General features: G+C 50.9%; 1 protein-coding gene across 3 annotated transcripts in view; it reads left to right on the plus strand.

Annotated features, from left to right (window-relative positions):
- The window catches only part of PRR12 (proline rich 12), a 29,459-nt gene extending 6,861 nt beyond the window's left edge, over positions 1 to 22,598 (plus strand). For 2 of the 3 annotated variants that reach the window (XM_086353630.1, XM_086353632.1), the window contains 10 exons: positions 461 to 1,127; positions 3,053 to 3,495; positions 13,479 to 13,595; positions 13,814 to 13,947; positions 14,246 to 14,718; positions 19,287 to 19,412; positions 19,504 to 19,601; positions 20,959 to 21,105; positions 21,320 to 21,415; positions 21,615 to 22,598. In XM_086353630.1, the coding sequence (XP_086209756.1) occupies positions 461 to 1,127; positions 3,053 to 3,495; positions 13,479 to 13,595; positions 13,814 to 13,947; positions 14,246 to 14,718; positions 19,287 to 19,412; positions 19,504 to 19,601; positions 20,959 to 21,105; positions 21,320 to 21,415; positions 21,615 to 21,761 (2,448 nt within the window). In that variant the 3' untranslated portion in view covers positions 21,762 to 22,598. The remainder of the gene's footprint in view (positions 1 to 460; positions 1,128 to 3,052; positions 3,496 to 13,478; positions 13,596 to 13,813; positions 13,948 to 14,245; positions 14,719 to 19,286; positions 19,413 to 19,503; positions 19,602 to 20,958; positions 21,106 to 21,319; positions 21,416 to 21,614) is intronic. The other variant, XM_086353631.1, reaches the window with a different exon arrangement.
- The last annotated feature ends 2,410 nt before the right edge of the window (positions 22,599 to 25,008 follow it).

Genomic DNA, 25,008 nt, shown 5'->3' on the forward strand with positions numbered 1-25,008 from the left:
TGGGGGTTGGAGCCACATTTGAGGTTCTTGGGCAGGATAGGGAATGTGGTATGAACTGACTCCCAGGAGAAAATGAATCAGAGGGCTCAAACTCCAGAGTTCCACGCTTGGAGAGATCTGAGAGTTGCAATTTGTGTGTCCAGAGGGAGGCTGGGAGATAGTGCTTGTGTTCTTAGGTTCTAGGTCCCACAGGACTATTGATCGTGGGGATCCTGGGTTCCTGGGTCTTGTGGGAGGGAGTCAGTAATGAGGAAGGAATATCAGTCCTGTCATTCTGGAATCTGAGCAAAAGGGTTTGTGGGATTCAGTTCTAGGTCTGCAGGCTGAGATTGCTGAGAACTTGAACTTAATAGTCTTAAGCAGGGAGAGGCCTGGGGCCCCAGACTCCTGAGTCGGAGGGAGGAGGGGACTTAGGGGCCGGGACACGTGGGCCCTGACTGCCCACTGCTCCCACATCTAGATCAAGCTGTCTGTGCCCAAGGCCGGCGAGGGTCTGGGAGCCTCATCGGGTGATGCTGTGTCAGGAGCTGACCACAACAGCCTGGACTCCAGCCTCACTCGGGAGAAGATCGAGGCCAAGATCAAGGAGGTGGAGGAGAAGCAGCCTGAGATGAAGTCCGGCTTCATGGCTTCGTTCCTGGACTTTCTCAAGTCAGGCAAGCGCCATCCACCACTCTATCAGGCTGGCCTGACACCCCCGCTCAGCCCCCCCAAGAGTGTGCCGGCCACTGTGCCGGCCCGGGGCCTGCCTCCCCAGCCCCCCACCGCCCCCACTGTGCCACACCCCCCACCCGCCAGCGCCTTCGGGCTGGGGGGGGCGCTGGAGGCCGCCGAGAGCGAGGGGCTGGGGCTTGGCTGCCCTTCACCCTGTAAGCGGCTGGACGAGGAGCTGAAGCGGAACCTGGAGACCCTGCCCTCCTTCTCCTCTGACGAGGAAGACTCTGTTGCCAAGAACCGGGACCTCCAGGAGAGCATCTCCTCAGCCATCTCTGCTCTCGATGACCCGCCACTGGCCGGGCCTAAGGACGTCTCCACTCCAGATGGGCCCCCCTTAGCTGCAGAGGCTGCAGTCCCCGGGCCACCCCCGCTCCCGGGGCTCCCCAGCGCCAGCAGCAGCGGCACACCTGGTGAGAGCTGGGAAGGAGGTCTGTGGGGGCAGGCCAGGGATTCCCCAAGATTCAGGGCACAGGTCTGATGGTGTAGGTTTCACACTGGTCAGCATAGGTTATAAGTGATGGGGAAAGGTGGGTGACAGGGTCGGAGAGAGCTCTTAAAACTGATGAGGGGACATGGGATGTGCGAAGACCTCTAGGGGTTAGAGATGTATGACAGAGGACAGAAGAGGGTCTGGGGGAGCAGACAGAGACTTGGGGAGGGTTGGTTAAAGAAACATGCATTACCAACGACTAGTCAGATCGTGGGGTGTGGGGCATCAGGAAAGGCTAGGGGTACAGTCATGTCTGAACGGCATTTAGTCCTGAGAGGGCATGTCGGACAAAATTTCAGGGGCTTTGATAGGGGCATTGGGGATGAAAGAGTTGAGGTTTGGGGGAGGGTGTTTGGAGCAGTGAATGAAGCTTAGGTGCTCAGAGGAGTCTTATGGAATGGTGACGTCTTCTGGAAGGTGGGAAATGGGGAGTAAGACAGTGAGAGACTAAAGGAAAGCATCAGGGAAGAGATGGGAAAGACTGGCAAGTTCTATGCAGAGCGTCTGGATCAGCTGTAATGGGAGAGAGCATCATGGAAAGAGAGGGCCTTGGAAGGGTCAGGAAGGCTCACGGCTAAGGACCCAGGGATGGATCAAAAGCAGTTTGAAGAGTCAGGAGATCTCAAGGCGTTGGGCTGGGTGAGTGAGGATGTTTCAAATATCATGGGTATTTAACAGGAAGGAGAGGGCATTGGCAATTCCGAAGAGCAGGCTGAGGAAAGGAAAGGAAAGGGGAGAGCTTGGATAGAGGAGGATGAGATCTCTGAGCAGATAAGGAACAGGTATACAGAGGGGATGGCCCAGGAATCAGGAGGGACATTAATAAATGGGAAGTAAGCACCAGACTGGGACCCCAAAACAGCAAAGGTAATTCTGGACTACAATGGACTCTGTGGGAGCCTGTTTCAGGGGCTCAGAATCCTCACTGGAGTCTCAGGGAGGGATGCTGGTGTGGCAGGAGGACTGTTGGGGAGCTGAGTGGCAATAAGGAAGGAGCCAAGGGGCTGTTGGCACAGGGAGAGACATTCACGGACAAGAGCAGAGGTGCTGGGATGGAGAATGGTATTTGCAGACTGGGGGGCAGGGCAGGGCCAGAAGATTGTAGGGACTAGGCTAGGGAGCCAGGAGGGGGGTTTGATGGGACCAGAGAGGCCTCCTGGCCATTGTGGTGGGGGGACACTAAGCAATGCAGTTGGGTTGCAGAACTGCCCTATGACACTGGGGGTCTGCGAAGACCGGGGAAAGATGAGGACCAGAGTGGCATGTCTGCCTGAGTGCCTAGTCAGTCAGTCACGTCTGACTCTTTGTGATCCCCTGGACTGTAGCCCGCCAGGCTCCTCTGTCCATGGGGATTCACCAGGCAAGAGTACTGGAGTGGGTTGCCATGCCCTCCTCCAGGGATCTTCCCAACCCAGGATTGAACCCAGGTCTCCCACGTTGCAGATGGATTATTTACCATCTGAGCCACCAAGGAAGCCCATTAGGACATTGGAAAGAGGAGTTAAAGGAACGTGGGCTTCTTGTAGGTGTCGGGGATGGGGCGGGTGTTGAAGGTCAGGGAGAGGACAGTGAGCGGGTCAGACAAGGACCCTCTTTGAAGGAGGAGAAAGGGCAACAGAAGAGTAATGGAAAGTAGAAATGGAGGGGGGTTGAGGCCAGAGATGGTTGTTAGGTGAAGAGCTCAGTTTGTTCAGGAGGGATGTTGGGATACAGGGCAGGAAGAGGACTGTGTTGGGAGCCCCCCCCAGAATAGGCTGAGAGAGTTTTCACCGTCAGCAGGTAACATGTTTGGTGGGAGGGTGGGTTGAGGGGGGGCTCCAGCCCTGATGCCCCTCTCGCCCCTAGAGCCCCCACTGCTGGAGGAGAAGCCCCCACCCTCGCCGCCTCCCGCCCCAACACCGCAGCCGCCGCCCCCACCGCCGGCCCTGCCCTCGCCGCCCCCGCTGGTGACCCCAGCACCCAGCTCGCCGCCACAGCCACAGCCGCCGCCGCCGCCTCCGGCTCCGGCCCTGCCGGCCCTGCCGTCGCCGCCCGCCCCCGTGCCCCCACCGCCGCCGCCGCCCCCGCCGGCCACCGCGCCCCCGCCGCCGCCCCCGGAGGAGCCCGCTGCCCCGTCCCCCGAGGACCCGGAGCCACCCGACGCCCGGCCCCTGCACCTGGCCAAGAAACAGGAGACGGCGGCCGTGTGCGGGGAGACGGACGAGGAGGCGGGCGAGAGCGGCGGGGAGGGCATCTTCCGGGAGCGCGACGAGTTCGTCATCCGCGCTGAGGACATCCCTTCTCTCAAGGTGAGCCCCCGCCCCCGACCGCCGTCGTCGCGGGGACCAGCAAGCCTGCTGCCTCGGCTGCTGGAGAGGCTGCTGGAGAGTTCGCGGAGCCCTTGTTGGATGACAGGCCCGGTGCTGGGGGCTGCACGTACCGCGGTGGCGGGGCCTCTCCGCTGCACCTCCTAAGACCCGTGGCAGGGCAGGTGGATGGGACCTGCTAGTCAGTGTGGAGGATCCCGGCCTCTGAGCTGTTACTCGGGTGTATATGCATATGTCACCGGTAAATACGGTGAAATGATTGTTGGCAGTTATTCCAGATACTCTTACTGTGAGTGTTAGGGTCATACTAAGGGACAAAGCTGAAGCAGGCGCTTTTAACAAGCCGATGGGTGCTGTAAAGGCTACTTGTCACTTATAGATGGAAAGGTGAGGTATTGATGTGACCCGTACCTTTGAAAACACACACCTATACAGTCACAGCTGATGGTTTGGGAATGCCTGTGTGTCAGTCCACATCTTAAACCCTTTTTAATTTTTTTTGCCTCACCATAGGGCGCGTAGGATCTTAGTTCTGTGACCAGGGATAGACCCTGTGCCCTTTGCAGTGGAAGCAGTGTTAACCACTGGAACACCAGGGAAGTCTGTTAAATACTCTATATACACCAGCCCATTTACTACTTCCAGTTACTTCATACAGGGATGGGTGCACTATGACACACACACACACACCCCACCTGGTTTTGGAAATTAAGTTTTATTGGCACATGGCCCCGCCCATTTATTTACATATCATATACATAGGCCGCTTTTCCCATCCAATAGCAGAGTTGGGTATTTGCAGCAGAGCTGAGCTGACCCACAAATCCCAAAATACTTCTTGTCTACTTTGTTACAGAAAAAGTGTACTGACCTCTCCTGTGGTCACTTGTTCATTGAATAAGGTAATTGGATCAGAGGGTTAATGTCAGTGCTTGATAAGGGTAGGTGAATTCAGATGCCTGTGTGGTGCTTCTCACAGGGCATGGGGCTAGAAGGAGTTCTCAGGTCAGCAAGCCATGATCACCCTGGTCAAGATACCAAAGTCTAAGTAAAGCCATTCTTTATGTTAGTTACTGTCACTGACTGGATATTCACTAGGGGGCAGGAACCATGTATCTTAACTTTAATTTCACCTTGGGTGTTGTTTCTTGTCAGTTACGGATAGAGAGGTTGTGGAATGCATTCATTATAAAGATAGACACTATTATTATACTTTGTTACTAAGAGTGTGTTTTGGGAGATGAGCTTAATGTGCTTTTTCCTGTGTTGTTTTCAATTTATTTTATTATGGAAAGAGTAGAGCAAATAGACCCCACTCTACTACTCTTGCCTGGAAAATCCCATGGACAGAGGAGCCTGGGTGGGCTGCAGTCCATGGGGTCGGTAAGAGTCGGACACGACTGAAGCAACTTTACTTTCACTTTTCACTTTCATGCATTGGAGAAGGAAATGACAACCCACTCCATTGTTCTTGTGTGGAGAATCCCAGGGACTGGGGAGCCTGGTGGGCTGCCGTCTACAGGGTCGCACAGAGTCGGACACGACTGAAGCGACTTAGCAGCAGCAGCAGAGCAAATAGAGTAAGGGGGCTGTGTGTATCCATCACTCAGCTTTTACCTTATCACCTTTTTCTTGGTCCTGCTTCCTCTCCACCCTGGCATTCTTCTTCTGCTCCTTTCTTTTTCTTCTGGCCCCACATCGCAGCATGTGGAATCTTAGTTCCCCAACCAAGCATCAAACCCATGTTCCCTGTATTGGATATGTAGAGTCTTAACCACTGGACCACCAGGAAGGTTCCACCATTCTACCTCCTCTGCCCCAGCCCGCCAATCCCAGGCTGTGTCTTCTTACCCATTGTTTTATCGTCTTCATATCATGGTATTCGATAACATACAAACGAACATTCACGAGAGATAGGTAAGTTGTAAAGCAGAGTGAATGCTAGCATGAACTCTCACATCCCCACCCCTCCGCCAGCGAAGGGACCATTCCCGATGCCTTGCGTCTCAGTATCCCTCCCTGCCCGGTCCTCCCACCTCCCTCACGGTCGTGCTCACTCTGCTAGTGCCCTGTGCACATCATTTCATTTGACGTCAAGATTTCTGAGACTCTTTGGCCATCAGCTGGGACAAGCGATGGAGATGTCAGATGAACAGCAGTGATGGGAACTGCTACCAGTTCTCAGGGGATAGGATTTTTTTTTTGGGGGGGGGGTTTATTTTTGGCTGCACTGGCCTTTCTTTGCTGCATGTGGGCTTTCTCTAGTTGTGGCTATCTTGTTGCAGAGCATGGGCTCAGGAGCTCAGGGTCAGTAGTTGTGGAACATGGGCTTAGTTGCTCTGTGACATGTAGGATCTTCCTCGACCAGGCATCAGACCTGGGTCCCATGCGTTGGCAGGTGAATGCTTAACCACTGGGCCACCAGGGAAGTCCAGGGTTTAGGATTCGGGATGCATCACATTCAGGATTTAATTTGTTTTTTTTTTTCCTTTCGGTTATGTTTTTCGGTTTTTCGGTTATGTATGATAACCGATACACATCATGAAGTTTATCATTTTAACCATTTTTTTTGCCTTGGGAGGGGGCCATGCCACACCGTATGTGGAATCTTAGTTCCCTGACCAGGAATCGAACCCACGCACCCCCTGCAGTGGAAGCACTGAGTCTTAACCACTGGACTACCAGGGAAGTCCTTGTTTTAACCATTTTTAAGTGTACCATTCAGTGGCATGAAGTATTTTCACATTGTCATGCACACCATTGCCCCCACTTGTAAATTTTATCTTTGTAATCACTTTCTTTATAAGGATTACTATCGTTCTTTTATAGGGAAGGAAACTGAGGCTCAGAGCATTAAAATGGCTTTTCCAGGCTTTTGCAGCTTGGGACCTGGATACAGTTACTGGCCCTGGGAGCCCACGCTCTCAGCACCAGGGTCAGCTGTTCTCTGGGTATTAGAATTCTAGCAAACACTAGTAGTGCCTCTGGGCACCCAGTACTGGACGAGATGAGCCAGGCTCTGGGACCCTGACCATTCCCAGTTTACAGATGAGGAAGTTCACATTCAGGGTGAGGGAATCATTTGGCTGGCGAGTGCCAAGCCAGGATTGGAGCCAGGGCCATCTGATACCACCTCCCAGCTGGCATGGGGCAGGGGAGGGGGCCAGCCAAGGACTCAGATGCTTAAAATACAACACGGGTATGTGTTCTGATGGGGAACTCAGAGCACCAGGATTGAGCCACTCATACAGATGAGGACTTGTTCGTGTCTCTGGAATCCGGGCGGGCTGGCAGCATGGTTATTAAGAGCCCAGCTTTGGCACAAAACTGATTGGCTTGAATCCGTGCCACTTCCATGCTGGACTAGGGTTTGACCGTCCCGAGCCTCAGTTTCCTCATCTGTAAAATGGGAGCTGATTGTGTTAGAATTCCTTCATATAATGTGAGGACTCAGGTGTTACAGCCTGTCCGGTGTTCTGATTGTGGGTGGCATGTCGAAAGCACCCTGTAAACTTTGCTTCTGGGACTTCCCTAGCAGTCCAGCGGTTAAGACACCACACTCTCAGTGCAGGGGCCACAGGTTCGATCCCTGGTCAGGTAACAGATCCCACATGCCTCATGGCCACACAGCCAAATAAAAACAAAACAGAACTTTGCTTCTATTATTCATCTCAGTGATCTTGGGCAAATCTCTAATGTAGAGCTTGGCAAACTTTTTTTGTGAAAGGCTAGAAACCTGGGCTCGATCCCTGGGTTGGAAAGATCCTGTGGAGCAGGGCATGGCCACCCACTCCAGTATTCTTGCCTGGAGAATCCCAGGGACAGAGGAGCCTGGCAGGCTACAGTCCATGGGGTCAAAGAGTCGGACATGACTGAGCGGCTAAGCACAGCACACATAATAAATACTTCAAGCTTTGCAAGCTGCTTATGGTGTCTGCCAGGTATTCTTTTGGTTTTGTTTAGTTTTTGATTTTCTTTTTCACAATCCTTTAAAGTAGAAACCATTCTTAACTCATAGATTTATAGAAATGGGCCACTGGCCATAGTTTATGGTAAAACAAGGGCAGCCCAGTATAAATAATCATACAAGCCATGTTCTTCATTTAAAATTTTCTTACATCTACACTTCTTTAAAAAAAGTTAAAAGATGTGTGAGGTTAGCCATAGGGTTTTCTTTAACCCAGTACATCTAAAATATTTAGTTTCTGGACAGTTTAGGAAGAGTTAGTGAGTTGTTTTACAGTCTTTCTTGTTTACCAAGTCTTTGAAATCCAGACTATATTTTACACTTACAGAACGTTGATTCAGGTGAACTGGGTTTCAAGTGCTCAAGAGCCATGTGTGAGGAGGGCTTACTGAACTGGACAGTATAGGGTTAACAGCCCTCTCTGCTTCAGCTTCCCCACCTGTAAAATGGGCATGAGAATATTAACTCCCAGTCCTTAGGAATGCTGAAGATTTACCAGGAGCTAATCTCTGAGCATGTAAGTTTATTGGATAGAGAAAAGTATGTGGAGGGCAGTCCAGGCAGAGGGAATAGTCTGTGCAAAGGCCCTGTGGTGAGGCATGTCTATGTGATGTGTTGGGATGGAAGCAAGGGCTTAAGTGTCTGGACAGCAGGAGCCGAGGCTGGGAAGGTGGGCAGAGTCCAGATCATGCTGGGGTGAGATCAGGGGTCCTTGCTTGAGAATCTGCTTTGGGTTGTCTGGCTGCTTCTCTGCCCCGGCCAGCAGGGAGGTGGCTGGGAACCTGCAGTCCTGTTGACAGTCTGTCCACTGCCTCAGTTCTGTGACAGACTCCCCTGTGTCTGACCCTGTAGCTTTCTCCTTAATGGCCAAGCTGGGTGCCTCTACCTTACTCATATCCTGCTGCTTACTGCCCTTGTCTCAGCTGGTCACCATTCACTTTCCCAGAATACAATCTGATTGGTCCAGCACAGCATTTGAAGTAAAGATGAGCTTCATGGTGTGCCTGCTGATTGGCTGTCCTTGTCAGGTCTCCTCCAATCAGCTGTGGCTTCTGTTGAATAGGGGCCATGGGTGGGGCAAGTTTCCCACTTAGGGGAAGTGGGTGTGGTCTGTGATTTGATTGACATGGGGAAAGGAAAGACGTGGCTTTGGGACTAACGGATCCTGGTTTGGGAGAAGGCAAGGAGGATGTTGCCAGGGCCTGGATGATTGGGGGATGGTGGGATCCTGGGAGGAAGAGTGGTTTGGGGAAAGAAGCCAAGCCCCATCGGGATGTGGTGAGTTGAGGGCCCCACGTCCAGTTAAGAGAAATAGCTGGCTCCTTAGAGAAAGGAGATTGGCAGTGGCAAGAGACAGAGAAAGAGGTGCTCTAATGGATTTTTTTCAAAAACATCTGAGAACTGGAACAAGGAACGTTATATCCACAATGAGAGGGAAAAAAAGGCACCCCTAGTCAGGGGCCCCTGCATATTCAGAGACTTGAAAGTCAGAGAGTCTGGGCTTTGGGTGCTGAGCTTTGAGGGCCACCCCAGGATGGCCTGGGATGGGAGAAAGGAAAGGAAACTGAGGCTGTCTCTATGCCAGGCTGTGGAATGTGCTTTGGAGGCCCTGGTGGAAGGTTTTGGAGCAGGCAGGATGTAAATGGACTTTTCAGTCCTTGAAAAGGATGGGAAATAGACTTTTTGATCTTTGGACTTCTGACCTGAGGAGCCAGGAGTGAGGATTGAAAACTGGTATCCTTGGGGAAAGCACTTGGGGTGAGAGGTCTACAGCCCTGTCTCATCCTGCCTCCTTTTTTTTTTTTTCCTTTTCTGCCTTATTCTGCCCAATGAGATTGCAGCCAAGAACCTCTCTGGCCCTGATTTTCATTCGGTTGTTTTAACTCCTCCTTTCTGTTCCCCTGGCTGATCTGAAGGATACAAAAATTCGTGGATGTGAAAACATTTGACCAAAAACCAAGAGTAGATAACCAGTACGTGGCATTCAGACTTCTGAGCTGCAGCTGCTGTCAGCAGCAGACATCACTAACTGATCCCAGCACTTGCTGCTCCTGAGCCTAGTGCTCAGGGCAGCCATGATCAATCCATTGGCGTTATCGTCTGAATCTTGTTTATCACTTGACTGTGGAGTCTTTGAATGCCAGGGCTTGCCTGTCGTTCATCTCTGGGTTATCACAAAGCCCAGTGCATATTTCCCACTGTGTTCTTATTCTTTACTTACTGATGCCTGTCAGTTGCTCTTTTCTAGAACCATAGCTGTCCTACATGTTACCTGGCGGTCCCTGGTCATCACCCAGCCCCCTCATGGGAGACACCGCCTCATTTAGGTGTCACTTCCTCAAGGAAGCATTCTTGGATTGAGCCTGAGTCCAGAGTCCTTCTAGGCTTCTGGGACACCTGCCATCAGCACATTTATTACTTGTGCTGCTATTTTTTTTTATGCCCAAGCCTGGTTCCCAGGTACCCCTCTTACTGCCTGAGATCAGATTCTGGGCCTGACATCCTTTGTTCTCAGTGCCCTACTGGGATACATAAGCCTTGGGTTTGGGGATGGGGGTCTGAGTATGCTGAGGGGAGTGTAGATTGGGGAGCCTTTGTGTCACTGTCCTGCCCTGCAGTGGCCAGGCTGATGAAATAAATGGTCTCATGTAACCTGCCACGCGTCTATTCTAGGCACAAGCCACTACCTCACCCTGTTTTGTTTCTTTGCTTGTCTTATTATGTCTGTAATGACAACCCCAAAAAAGGCTTTGTCAGCCTTGTTCTCTGCCTTTCCATGGTCCCCATCACCATATCTAGAATACGGTGGGTGGGTGAGTGCTCAGATTCTGTCATTTCTTTGAGTCATGCAGATGGCTTGTTCCAGAATAGATTCAGGGAACTAGATCTGGTAGACAGAGTGCCTGAAGAACTATGGATGGAGGTTCCTAACACTGTGTAAGAGACAGTGACCAAAACCATCCCAAAGAAAAAGAAATGGAAGAAGGCAAAGTGGTTCTCCGAGGAGACCTTACAAATAACAGAAAAGAACAGAAGTGAAAGGCAGAGGAGAAAGGGAAAGAGACATCAACTGAATGCAGAGTTCCAGAAAATAGCAAGGAGAAATAAGAAAGCCTTCTTAAGCGAACAATGCAAAGAAACAGGAAAACAGTAGAATGGGAAAGACTAGAGATCTCGTCAAGAAAATTGGAGATACCGAGGGAGCATTTCATGCGAGGATGGTCACAATAAAGGACAGAAACAGCAAGGACCTAACAGAAGCAGGAGAAATTAAGAAGAGGTGGCAAGAATACATGAAGAACTATACAAAAAAGGGTCTTAATAACCCGGATAACCACAATGGTGTGGTCACTCATCTAGAGCCAGACACCCTGGAGTGTGAAGTCAAGTGGGCCTTAGGAAGCATCACTATGAACAAAGCTAGTGGAGGTGATAGAATTCCAGGTGAGCTATTTAAAAATCCTAAAAGATGATGCTGTGAAAGTGCTGCACTCAGTATGTCAGCAAATTTGGAAAACACAGCAGGATTGGAAAAGGACAGTTGTCATTCCAAAGAAAGTTTAAACTACCGTACAATTGTGCTCATTTCATATATTAGCAAGGTATTGCTCAAAAGCGTTCAAGCTAGGCTCCAAACAGTACGTGAACCGAGAACTTTCAGATGTACAAGCTGGATATAGAAAAGGCAAAGGAACCAGACATCAAATTGCCAACATCTGTTGGATCATAGCAAAAGTAAAGGAATTCCAGAAAAATATCTACTTCTGCTTCATTGACTATGTTAAAGCCTTTGTGTGGATCACAACAGACTGTGGAAAATTCTTAAAGTGATGGGAATACCAGACCACCTTAACTGCCTCCTGAGAAACGTATATGCAGGTCAAGTTAGAACCGGACACAAAACAATAGACTCCTTCAAAATTGAGACAGGAGTTCATCAAGGCTATATATTGTCACCCTGCTTATTTAACCTATATGCAGAGTACATCATGTGAAATGCCAGGCTGAGTGAATCACAAGGGGGACTCAAGATTGTCAGGAGAAATATCAGCAACCTCAGATATGCAGATGATACCTAATGGCAGAAAGCGAAGAGGAACTAAAGAGCCTCTTGATGAGAGTGAAAGAGGAGAGTGAAAAATCTGGCTTAAAAGTCGACATTCAAAAAATGAAGATCATGGCATCCAGTCCCATCACTTCCTGGCAAATACATGGGGAAAAAGTGGAAATAGTGACAGATTTTATTTTCTTGGGCTCCAAAATCACTTTGTACAGTGACTGCAGCCAGGAAATTAAAAGGTGTTTGCTCCTTGGAAGGAAAGCTATGACAAACCTAGACAGCGTATTAAAAAGCAGAGACGTCATTTTGCTGACAGAGGTCCATCTAGTCAAAGCTATGGTTTTTCCAGTAGTCATGTACAGATGTGAGAGTTGGACCATAAAGAAGGCTGAGTGCCAAAGAATTGTTGTTTTCAAATTGTGGTGCTGGAGAAGACTCTTGAGAGTCCTTTGGACTGCAGGACTGCAAGGAGATCAATCCAGTCCATCCTAAAAAGAAAATCAGCCCTGAATACTCATTAGAAGGACTGATGCTGAAGCTGAAACTTCAGTACTTTGACCACCTGACGTGAAAAGCCAAGTCATTGGAAAAAACTCTGAGGCTGGGAAAGACTGAGGGCAAGAGAAGAGGGCAACAGAGGATGAGATGGTTGGATGGCATCAACGACACAATGGACATTAGTGTGAGCAAGCTCCGGGAGATGGTGAAGGACAGGGAAGCCTGGCATGCTGCAGTTCATGGGGTCGCAAAGAGTTGGATATGACTGAACAACAACCACAATCGCACGGTAAAGCTATGATAAGTAAAACCTGGTTAGCACAGAATGAACAGCCTATTTGTAACAGCGTGAACCGAACTAGAGATTATGGTACTGAGTGAAGGAAGTCAAAGACAAATACCATGTGAAAACACTTGCATGTAGAATCTACAATACGACACAAGTGAATTTAACTACAAAGCAGAAACAGACTCACAGACATAGAGAGCAGACTTGTGATTGCCAAGGGGGTGGTGGGTGCGGAGGGAACGATGGGGAGTCTGGGATTACCAGATGTAAACTGTTGTGTATTAGATGGATAAACTACAAGGTCCTACTGTATAGCACAGGGAACTATATTCAGTGTCCTGTGATAAACCATAATGGCAAAGAATATAAAAAAGAATATATGTAACTGAGTCACTTTGCTGTACTGCAGAAACTAGTGCAACATTGTAAATCAACTATACTTCAATACAATGAAACACACAAAAAACAATAGAATGAACAGCCCGGTTGGAAATACACATTGTCCTCAGTGGTTCAGTTCAGGATTTTCCAATTTGACGGTGATGCAAATGCAATAGGCATTTAATTTTGAATTCTTTTCTATTCCTGGGCTAATGATACACGCTTTGATACTCTTGTGATGGTAGGCAGTAGCAGGGAGCAACAGAAACCTCCAGTTCGTGGTCAGCCACGCAGTTAATCACAAGGGTGAACAAGTGATACACTTTCAAGCCTCCCGTATCCAGACAACCATTCTGTTTTTCACTTTCAGTCCAGTATTCAATAAATTACATGAGATGCTTTACAGTTTATTATAAAATAGGTTTTGTGTTAGATGACTTAGTGTTCTGAGAACGTTTAAGGCAGGCTGGGCGAAGCTATGCTGTATGGTATATTTAGGTGTATTCGGTTTATTGGGAGGGAACTCCATGGCAAGTCAGAGAAGCTCTGTTGGGTGAGCTGTAGGAAGGCAGGGCAAGATGGAAGCTGCAGCCCCAGAGCTGAGAGCATGAGGAAGCCAAAGATACCCATCAGCTGCGTCTTGGTTGATTCTTATTGACTACGATGTCTTTTCTCTTAAGGGGGTATGGAGGGAGGAGAGAGGTCAGGAATTGGGTCTGGAAGAGCCGGGGTGGGGGTTGACCTTGCGGTCTTGCTGTGCCCCCCCTCAGCTGGCCTTGCAGACCGGGCGCGAGCCCCCACCCATCTGGCGAGTCCAGAAGGCGCTGCTGCAGAAATTCACTCCGGAGATCAAGGATGGACAGCGGCAGTTTTGTGCCACCAGTAATGTGAGCCTGCGGAGGACAGTGAGGGCCAGGGGCGGGGGGGAGCCGGGGTCCCCCTCACACATGACTCTGATTTACCGTGGGTCTAAGAGGCGTCCCGAAGGGGCTCTCCAGCCCCCGGCAGGCTCCCGCGGTAGCGCAGGGCGGGGCTGGGAGTGCTGGGTGTTGGGTTGCCCATCTGCGGTGGACGGAGTTCTTCACGTGCTCCTTTACTTTCGTAGTATTTGGGGTACTTTGGGGACGCCAAAAACCGGTACCAGCGCCTGTACGTCAAGTTCCTGGAAAACGTCAACAAGAAGGATTACGTGAGGGTCTGTGCTCGGAAACCTTGGCACCGGCCCCCAGTGCCTGTCAGGTACCTTGGAGGCTGCGGGGCAGGTCATGGGCGGGGCGAACAGTCCTAGGGGTAAAACATACTGGGATATTGACATAAGATCAACCATTTTAAAGTACAAAATGCTTCTAAGCAAGAGTCGGGAAGGGGGTGCAGAGACCCTGAGAGTGGGGGCCTCAGAGAGACGGGGACAGAAACCAACTGCGTAAGAGTCTGTGCTTTCAGCTGTGGGCTAGGTAGTGGGGGCTCGGGTACCCCAAGGGGGACAATTTGGGTTTTGGGGGCTGCTGAGCACAGTCCCATCTATGTCTCCTTCCAGGCGCTCTGGGCAGGCCAAGGGCCCCGTGTCTGCTGGGGGTAGCTCTGCACCGCCCCCCAAGGCCCCGGTACCACCTCCTAAGCCCGAGAACCCTGACAAGACGACGTCGGAGAAGGCCCCAGAGCAGACAACTGACACGGCCGTGCCTGAGCCGCCTGCCCCCGCGAAGCCCTCGCCGCCACGGCCCGCTGAGAAGGAAAAGGAGAAAGAGAGGGCAACGCGCGGGGAACGGCCGCTACGGGGCGAGCGGGGCATGGGTGGCCGGCAGATTCGGCCAGATCGGAACCTCACCACGGGCCAGCCCGCCACCTCCCGGCTGCCCAAGTCCCGACCCACCAAGGTGAAGGCCGAGCCGCCCCCTAAGAAGAGGAAGAAGTGGCTGAAGGAGGCGGCAGGCAACGCCTTGGCGGGTGGGGGCCCACCGGGCAGCTCCTCGGACTCGGAGTCGTCCCCCGGGGCCCCCAGTGAGGACGGTAAGGGGCCATCAGCAGTCGTTGGGCTGGTGGGGAGGTGACCCCATGGTTTTCAGAAAGAGGCATGGTTGGTTATTATACAGAGGGCTCCAGGCAGCGTCATCAGACAGTCATAGTAGTAATAAGTTAAAAATCATAGCTATGGCTGACGGTTATCTGGCACCTAACCATGTGACAGGCTGTCCCATAAGTTGTTTATACATGTTAACTTGCTTGATTTTTTTTTACCGTGGCCCTATGAAGTAGATACTCCATATTATCCTCAAATACAGGTGAGCAAACTGATGTGGAGAGAGTTCAGCACAGCTGGGTGTGGGTGTGGAATCCCACCTGAGTTGGCTTGCATCCAGCAGAGTCTCAGGCTGTGCCTCCACACTGTTTTGGCTCAGAACAGGCACGTTCTCGGGCTTCCTAGGTGGCTCAGTGGGTAAAGAATCTGCCTGCAGTGCAGGAGACCTAAGAGACAGGGGTTCGATCCCTGAGTTGGGAAGATCCCATGGAGGACAGCATGGCAACCCACTCCACTATTCTTGCCTGTAGAATCCCATCGACAGAGGAGCCTGGCGGGCTATAGTCTATAGAGTTGCAAAGAGTCCCAGGAGTTGCAAGTTGCAAAGAGTTGACTGAAGCATGCACACGCGTAAGCAGGTTCTGAGGAGCTCTGGGGACCAGCATCTATCCTGGAAGCCCATAGACAGTGGTGTTCCCTATGACCCGCTGGGTGACTCTAGGAAACAGGCGGCAGCACCTCAGTGACCTCACCTGTAAAATGGGTTAATAATAAAGTCAAGTAAAGTAAAAAAAATTCACAGTAAAGCATGTAGGAGGGTACTCGACTATAATGGGCACCAGATGGGAGCTCCATTGCTTAGAATGATGTCTGGTTTATTATGACAGGAACAACAAAAATATATGTGCACATATGTATAAAAATATAATAGCTGACTTAGTTCTTTTAAGTGACAGGCGTCATTTTAAGCATTTTACACATTGGCTCATTTTATCTGTAGATAAACCCTGTGGGATTAGGTACTTTAGAATTCTCATTCATTTTAAAATATGTATTATTTCATTTATTTGGCTGCACCAGGGTTTGGTTGTGGCATGTGGGATCTTAGTTCCCCAGCCAGAGTGCAAACCCAGGCCCCCTACAATGGGAGTCTTAGCCACTGGACCACGAGGGAAGTCCCTAGCCTCATTTTATTGTCAACAATTTTTTAATTAATTAACTTATTTATTATCCTCATTTTTAAAGATGAGAACACTGAGGCCCTGGGAGGTGCCATGACTTGCCCAAGGTCACCTACTCTTTGAGGTGTAGTGCAGGGGTAGCTGTTTTAATGGAGGCTAAACATATAGCTCGTCAGTCAAATGAGAGAGATGGAGTTAATTCTCTTTCCATCGAAGTCCTGATGAAGTAGAAGATTTGTGGAGCATAAGAGGCTCCTCTCAAGGTTGTCCACGTCTGGGTTTCTTTTCCTCTTGTTGCTCTGCTGCCCCCAAGCTTGCTGTCGTCAAGCACGTGGTGAGAGGCATAGCCCAGCAGCCCCACAGCTGCAGTCCTGCCAGTAGGAAAGGACCCAAGGGTAGCGATAGACTGGCCTTCCAGCTCAGTGCCAGATCTGGGAATGGCCCACATCCTGTCTCCTCTTCATCCCACTGGCCAGAACTCATAACATGGCCACACCTAGCTGCAAAGGAGCCTGGGAAATCCAGTCTTCTGTGGGTGGTGGGCTCAATCTGACCAGGTGGAGGCACCCTTGGCCCGTTACAGCTGGGTCAGGGGAAGATGCTGGCAAAGGAGGAGCTTAACCAAAGGCCCAGATTTGCAGGACTTGTTTCTTAAAACAGTTTAATTCTTTTGACTTTTAGTGTAGTCAGAGCTGTGTATCCATCTGGCAATCAACTTTAGAATATTTTCATTGCCCCTAAAAGACACCCTGCTTCCTTTGTCCATCACTTCCCTTACTCCCCCTCTTCATCCCTAAGCAACCAGTAATTTACTAATTTCTATAGATTTGCCTATTCTGTATATTTCACATAAGGGATATCACACGATGTGCACTCCTGAAGCACTAGCAACTTTGCTTAGCGTGTTTTTGATGTTCATCCATGTTGTAGTGTGTATCAGTACTTCATTCTTTTTTTTTCTAATTGAACTACAGTTGATTTACAATACTAGTTTCAGGTGTACAATATAGTGATTGAACATTTTTATTATACTCCATTTAAAGTTATTATAAAATATTGGTTGTGTTCCCTGTGCTGTACAGTATATCCCTGTAGCTTATGTATTATTATACATAGTTGTTTATAGTATTTCATTCTTTTTTATGGCCAAATACTATTCCATAGCTTGGATATGCCACATTTTATTTGTGGACTGGTTGATGGGCATTTGGGCTGTTTCCACTTTTTGGCTACTGCTGCTGTGAACCTATATGGACAGCCCAGAATTTTCTGAACCTATGAAATGGGAGAATCTAAATTCTACACCCTTTGGGGAAGCTGTTCCCCAGCCAAGGGTCAGTATCTTTCTCTCAGTCTGATTCTTTGTCCATTCACCCCGTTTGACCAGGAGCCCCTCCAGGGCAGGGTGAACCTGACTCCTGTCTGGGTGCCCTGAAGGTTCTGCCCAGACAAGGAGACCTCAGACCAACCCTCTCAGTGGTCTAAGACTGGTGACTCTCCTTGTGCTAGAAGCTGATGTGTCTCCTTGGATTCACAATGAAAGTTCTAAAAAGGGGCTGTGCCCTCCCTTCCTTTAGTCCACTCTCAATCTGGCTTTCTCAGTCCCTTTCTGCAGATGTTAACTGAACACCTACTATGTGCCCTGAACTGGGGGTTCTAACCCTGAACAGAGTAGACAAAAACATGTATCCCCATGGGAGTTTACCGACTCTCTGGGGGAGTTGATCAGATAAAGATGTTATGTAATAGAATTTCATAGAAAACTATGAAAAATCATCAGTGTAAGGCTGGTTGGGATTAAGGGCAGTAGAGAAAAATAAATCTGGTAAACAGGATCCGAGTGGGATCCTGGGTGATTATTTTCAGGAGAGGGGGGAGTAGGGGAAGGTTTCTGGAAGTGACATTGGAGCCAAGATCTGAAGGCAACAGGACTGGGGTGGTGTGACATTAGGGGAGAGAACATTCTGGACTGGGCGTGTCTGAGGATCAGGAAAGAGGCCAGGCACTGGAGGAAGTGAGGGCAGAGAAGGAACAAGACCAGATCCTGGAGAGACAAGGAACTTGGGACTTTGCAGCCCTACTGGCAGGATTTTATCACGAGCGAGACAGGAGCCATAGGAAGGTTTAGGCCGAGGCTTGACGGGGTCTAACTTCTGCTGCCAGGTGGTCACTCTGGGCTTTTGAAACTGCTGTCAGCGAGGACCGTCCATGTGGATAAATCAGGCGGTCATTTCTCGGGCCTCTTCCTAAGGGATTTTTTGGGGTCTTCTCATGCGTGGGCCCCCTGCTTCTGTTTTCTCCCCGCTACTCCTTCTTGAGTTGCTAGTGGGTGTCCCTCCAGTGCTATCTTTGGGGGATTCTCTGGTTAGGACTCTGAGATTTCACCGCAGAAGCCCGGGTACCATCCCTGGTCAGGTAACTAAGATCCCATGAGCCAGGTGGCATGCACTACAAAAAGTAAGAAGATGATCTTCCATCCTGTTGCTTGACCTTCCGTACCTCTCACTTGGCCGGCTCCCTCCACTTTCGTGAGCCTCAGACTCCTTTCTTTACCCTGGCCATCCTCCCAGCCTACCCCCACCCCCCTTCCAGAGTTCACGGAGCAGGTCCTGGTTTCTGTATCTCAGATGCAGCCCCACTAGCCACCCGCTCACCAGGCCAGACCCTTCAGGCCCCTCCCTCATCTCTGCAGCTCGGAAACCTCCAGTCCCACCCCTCCAACCCCAACTGTCCCCACCCTACTGCCCTGTCCCACAGCCCTGGCCCAGACACTGGCCCTCCTGCCCCTCAAAATCTCTGTACCTGTCCCTCCAGCCCCATCCCCGCCTTGTTCTTTCTCAGCTGCTCCATTGCCCTGGCCTCTGGTCTCCCTCTCCGATCATCAACATGGCCTCGGAGAGGTTGCTCTCCAATTACCTTCACCCTTCCCTGCTCACAGCTCTCTCCCATGGCTCCCTGGGACCCCTCCCTAAAAAAGCCCCTGCCCTTTGCACCTCGTCTTGGAGGCCCCATGTGGTCTGGCCTACACTAACCTTTGCAGTCTCGGTTCCCACCTCCTCCCTCAACCTTGCCCTTTGTGATCTGATCTCTCAGACTTGATTCACCGGTTTGGAAACCAATTCTGCTGCTGCTTTAGACTTTACAGAAACTTTGTGGAACTGGTCAAACACAAAGGTCACCGACCTGGAATTCTTTTTCCGATCGCAAGATTTGGTGCTTGTATGACCTTTAATAGCTTTCCCTGACTTGCCAGGCTGAGCTCGTGATGGTACCTGTGATTCACCCTTAGAGTTATTGTCCTGGTATTGGAGCGTCTTCCCCTCAGTGGACTCAGAAGTTGGAATAATGGATCCATGTCTCCTTTTTTTTCTCCCCAGAGCGGGCAGTACCTGGGCGTCTGCTGAAGACCCGGGCGATGCGGGAAATGTACCGGAGCTATGTGGAGATGCTGGTGAGCACGGCACTTGACCCAGATATGATCCAGGCCCTGGAGGACACACATGGTAAGTGGACGCAGACCCCTAACCCCTGCTTTCCTCCCACCATGTATTGTCGTGGGGCTAAGCTTTTCTGATGTCCCTCCTCCCCTTTCAGACGAGCTGTACCTCCCACCCATGCGGAAGATTGATGGCCTCCTGAATGAGCACAAGAAAAAAGTCCTGAAGCGGCTGTCGCTGAGCCCAGCCCTGCAGGTGCTTGGGGGGCTGGGCAAGCGGTGTCTGGGACCCAGAGCTCAGGCCCAGAGGAGACACGTGCACGTCAGCCACTGTGCTCCTTCCCAGAGCTTTGGGCCCTGGAGGGGGTGATCATTGGAAGGCTCAGGCTTGGCCAGGAGAGTAGTGGAAGGCTGAGATGTTCCATGGGGATCTCTGGGCCCAGCATCCCCACCCACCCAGATAGAGACAAGCTGCAATGGCCTGGAGGGGTCATTGTCAAGGTCTGGGCTGGGCTGCTGGGCAGGCCCAGCAGAGCATGGTTATGGAGTACAAATTTGGGGACAAAAGGTGAACTAGGACCTGGACCCGGGGCTCGCTGGAGCAGAGTGTCGAGCAGATTCTGATGGCTTCTCTTGTCAACATAATTCAGGCTCTTTGAATTTCAGGCTCGAGCATGAAGTTGTCTATGTAATTTCCCTTCTGGGATGGGATGTTAGGGTGGCTCCGGAAATTCTGGGAGATAACACTAATCTGGCTCTGAGAATTCTGATGGGGATGTTAGTGTGGTGCTGAGAATTGGGCTGTGAAATATCAGGACAGCTCAGAATTCAGCCATGGAATATTAGTCTGGCCCTGAAGGTTTGTTGGGGGGGATGTTAGTCTAGTTCTGAGAATTCTGGGATGGATTTTAGGCTAGCTCTAAAAATTCTTATTGAGATATTAGCCTAACTATGAAAACATGGGGTAATCTGGTTCAGAAACTCTGGGTGGGATGTCAGGATGACTCTGAGAAGCCTGGGATTGACTATTCGTCTGGCTCTGAGAAGACAGGGCTGGGTGTTGTGCTAGGATTAAAAATTCCGCTGTAATGGGAATTCCCTGTGGTCCAGTGTTTAGGACTCCATAATTTCACTGATGAGGGCACAGGTTCAATCCCTGGTCAGGGAACTAAGATCCTGTAAGTCTTGTTGGCATGCCCCGCCTCTCCAAAAAAAAAAAAAAAATTTACATGGTAGAACATTAGGGTATGTCTGAGCATTATGGGATGGAATATGAGTCTGGTTGTATAATTCTGGGGTGGATGTTAGGGATTCTGGGTTTCAGGCCAACTCAGAATTTTGAGTAGGACGTGCAAGTGACTCTAGAAGCTTGGGTGGGATGTTAGCTGTCTCTGGAAGGCCTGGGCTGAGCCACAGAGCACATGATAAGGGTCACCAGCCTGGCCTAGGTTTCTGCCGTCCTTGGAGGAAACCAAGACGCTTGTGTCTTTTCTGATGGGTTTTCTGGGTGAAATCCAGGCATCTGACCACTCGGAATCTGAGAACCGGGGAGGTGGGTGGGTCTGGGGTGGGCGGGTCCAGGGAGGTCCCCCTGATCCACCGGATTCCTGCAGGACGCCCTGCACACGTTCCCCCAGCTACAAGTGGAGCAGAGTGGGGAGGGCTCCCCCGAGGAGGGAGCTGTGCGGCTGCGGCCAGCTGGGGAACCCTACAACCGCAAGACGCTCAGCAAGCTCAAGAGGAGCGTGGTCCGAGCCCAGGTGCGATGGGTAACCGGAGAGTGGGGCCTGGACGGGAAGGTGGGGGGACAGGGGCGGGGCCTAGACTGGAGGTGTGTGGGTCAGGGGCGGGGCCTGAGAGAGGTGTGGTCAGGGGCGGGGCCTTGCGGGAGGGCGGGGTCCGGGCGGGGCGTGGAAGGAGGGGCTGCCTCGTGCTGGGCAGGGTGGCTGAGGCCTCTCCTCTCCACTTGCCCAGGAGTTCAAGGTTGAACTGGACAAATCGGGATACTATACGCTCTACCACTCACTCCACCACTATAAGTACCACACCTTCCTGCGCTGCCGGGACCAGGTGAGCCCATGCACGCCCCGCACGTATCACTCTGGGATTCTGCCCATCACAGGCTCCTGGCTGGACCCTGGCAGTCCAGGTCCCCAACCCGTCTTCCCTCAGACCCAGGAGTCCCACTCCCAGACCCCTTTTCCCTGAGACACTGACCCCGAGGCCCCCAGCCCCCTCCCACCCCAGATCTACGTTTAATCCCCTACAGACCCTGGCCATCGAGGGCGGCGCGGAGGACCTAGGCCAGGAGGAGGTAGTCCAGCAGTGCATGCGGAATCAGCCGTGGCTTGAACAGCTCTTTGACTCCTTCAGCGACCTGCTGGCCCAAGCACAGGCCCACAGCCGCTGCGGGTGACCCCACCCTGGCCTGGGGGGGGGGCACCTCCTCCATGAACCAAGAATGGGGACAGAACTGTGCCCTCAGGAGTTAACCCCTGGGCCCTGTTGCTGGGGAAGGGGGGGTCACTGGTCAGGGTGTGTCCGTGCTGCCCCCACAGGGCAGGGTTCAGAGTTCGACTCCCCCCACTTCCCAAGCCCTCTCCACTCCCTCCCCTTTCCTCCCACTGTCGGGTGTACAGAGAAATTATTTATATATATGTATAAATGTCTATTTAGTAACGGTTTCCCTCCCCCACCTTGCCCCGATCCCCGCCTCCATGGCCATAGCCCCAGCCCCCTCCACCTTGTACATAATGTATAGGAAAAGTCTATGTATGGTTGAGGGGGGCGGGGCGGCTTCAGAGAGCTGGGGGACCCCTTCCCCCTCCCCGCAAGCCCTCCCTCACAGGCCAAGATCTTTGCTAAAGGCCATTCCCTCCCCAGGGCATTTGGCGTCGGGTGGGAGGGGGCAAACGCATCTTGTTAATTATTTTTAATCTTATTTATTGTACATACCTGGGGCGGGGGTCTGGGGAGGTGGAGGGGGGAGAAGGGTCCCCTCCCTTTACCCCTCCCACTCCTTTTCTACTGCGATTTGTCTGTGTCTGCTCCCTCCACCCCCATCCCCTTGTCATCTGGATGTGGTTCTATTTTTTATCAGTCTCTTCTTTCCTCCTCCCTCTCTCTAACCCCTCTGCTCCCATCTCCCCACCACCCTTCGTCTCTTGCTCTTTCTTGGGCTTCTGTACAACTCAACTTGTATACACTGTGTACACACAACCAGCCAAACGAAAACCCAACGGCAAACACTTTATCAGCTGGCTGGAGTGCCTCTGTCCTGCGGCATGGTGGGGCGGGGTAGGGGGGGTGGCATGGGCAGAGTCTGGAATCTGGAATGTGGCTTTTCTAGAGCCCTGGAAGGTGGTTGGGCTGGGGTCACTGTTTTCCATTATGTCTTGCTGTGTAACAAATTAGCCCACCCCAAAACTTAATACCTTGAAAACAACAAACATTTCTATCATAAGGTTTCTGAGTTCAGGAATTTGGGAGCCAGTTAGTTGGGTGGTATTAGGGTCAGTCATGAGGGTGCAGCCCTCATGGGTTTGACTGGGCTTGAAGGATCTGCTTTAAGGTGGCTCTCTCATGTGGCTCTCGGCTGGAGGCCTCAGTTGCTTGCTGTGTGGACTATGCCTATAGGATGGCTTAAGAGTCTTCCACACGTGACAGCTGGCTTCCCCCAGAGTGCGTGATTGAAAGGAGAGATCAAGGAGGAGGCCACTTAATCTTTACGTCCTAACCTCAGACGGTGTGCTCCACTGCTTCTGCCACACTGTTCATTAGAGGGGGGTCATTAAGCCCAGCACACACAGCTTGATTCCAAGGAGGGGAATCAAGCTCTACTTTGTGAAGGGGAAAGTATATGAGTTTGGAGGTGTTACCTTTAAACCAGTCCAGGCCGTGATGGGTGTCAGGAGTTAACCAGGTTTCTCTTGGCTCCCTGAGGTAGGCTTGAGGGTTCTCAAACTTGAGGTAGGGTTAAGATCCTAAGTGGGTTGGCATTTTAGAGGTCAGCCTGCAGAGTTGAATGTGAATTCCTGTATTCTCACGCCTTCCTGGAATCCTCAAAGAGCTGGTAGAGATGTAGACTCTTGGGTTCTTTCTCAGCCCTGAGTCAGAACCCATTTTTAAAATAAAATCCTGGGAGGATTCTAATACGAATTCAAGTTTGAGGAACAATGTTGTAGAATAAGAATGTTAACAATTTGGAGGTCACCTGGTGTCTACTAGAACCCAGCCTATAAGGTAGTGAGTAAGCCATTGTTCTAGTCGTGGATGCATCCTCAAAAGGAGACCATTGGTATTTTAGAACTCTGGAGTCAGCGTTGAGGGTGGCTGGTCAATGGGTAGAGACCCAACAGAAAGTGTAAGGTGGATTATCAGCATACTAGATTCTCTTCCAGATGAAACTGAGGAAGAACCCCTCTTCTAGAACCTTGGATATTGGCTAGATCATAACCAATGTGATAAATTTTAGAGACCTGGTTTTATAGAATAGAGGACTGCTAGTAACATTTGAGGACCATGACAGAGTGAATGATGAGCCATTTACTTTCTAGAATCATGGAATTAAGATGAGTCATTAGTGCCCTTGAACTCTGACCTATAGCACATGAGTGCAGCCTCTTGTGAGGGAGTCACATTTCTGGATTCTGGGCTGCTGATGTCAAATTGGGACCAAAGTTCCCTGGATTGTCCCAGAGTAGAGATCCAGGGTAGAATTCAGAAGAAATGTTCAGAAGGTGACCTGCGGAGGCAGTATCATCCCTTTGGGGACAGAATTACCCTGTGGTTGGCCTTCAGAATTCAACTGTCGAAATTCCTATATCAGCTCCAGCATTGACCAGACAAGTTGGATAATAGCCTCTACCCTCAGCTTTGTGATCTGTAAAATGGGCTTCTGTCAAAAAGGAAAGCTATTTGTTTGAAGCACTGTTCAGTGCATAGCAGGAGACCCTGAGAGGTTTGGTAGCGGTCCAAGAGATGGTGAAAAGGGAGGAGAAGCAAAGAACTATAAAGATGGATAAAGCGAGGGACATTAAAACCCCCAAGGGATTTGAAATCATTGACAAGCCCTGCTAAGCCCAGGGGAGGGCAGGAACCTGAGACTTACAGGCACACACTTCACCTAGGCAGATGCCAACTGGGCCAGCCCAGCCTCTTTGCTGTTGTCTGACCAGCTTTGGCATGGTGGTGGCTGCAAACTTTCCAAAAATGGCCTGCCAGTTGTCATGTGGGTTTTGTATCTGTGCCTTTTTTAGGGGCAAGCAGTAGCTTTCGTCACTTTCTCAGAGTGCATCTTGGTCTTCTGAGAAACGAGGTGTCCCAGCCAGAACTTAACCCCATTAGACCACACAGAAAAGACCGCTAGCGGCGAGACTGGTAGGAGCCGGGGAGAGAGGAGTTAGCAGGGGCCCCCCTGGTTCCTGTTGAGAGGAGCTCGCCCCTGACTGGGGCTTAGGTGGAGATATCAGATCTTAAATGAAACATCCCCGTCCCACAAGGGGAGGCCTTTGCTGAACAGAGGTTCTTCTGGGGGAGTGGACACTGGGGAAGGGAGGGGAAACGCAGCACAATACATCTGAGCCACGCTTATTCCCAGGGCGGAAGGTTGAACCCAGGCCAAGGATTCTGTGATAATGAAACCCGGAAAGGGATCTTTAGCT

This window comes from Bos grunniens, chromosome 18 (genome assembly GCF_055505025.1).
Source record: "Bos grunniens cultivar Pamir isolate PY7600 chromosome 18, Bosgru_T2T1.0, whole genome shotgun sequence".
In the NCBI taxonomy this organism is placed as follows: domain Eukaryota; kingdom Metazoa; phylum Chordata; class Mammalia; order Artiodactyla; family Bovidae; genus Bos; species Bos grunniens.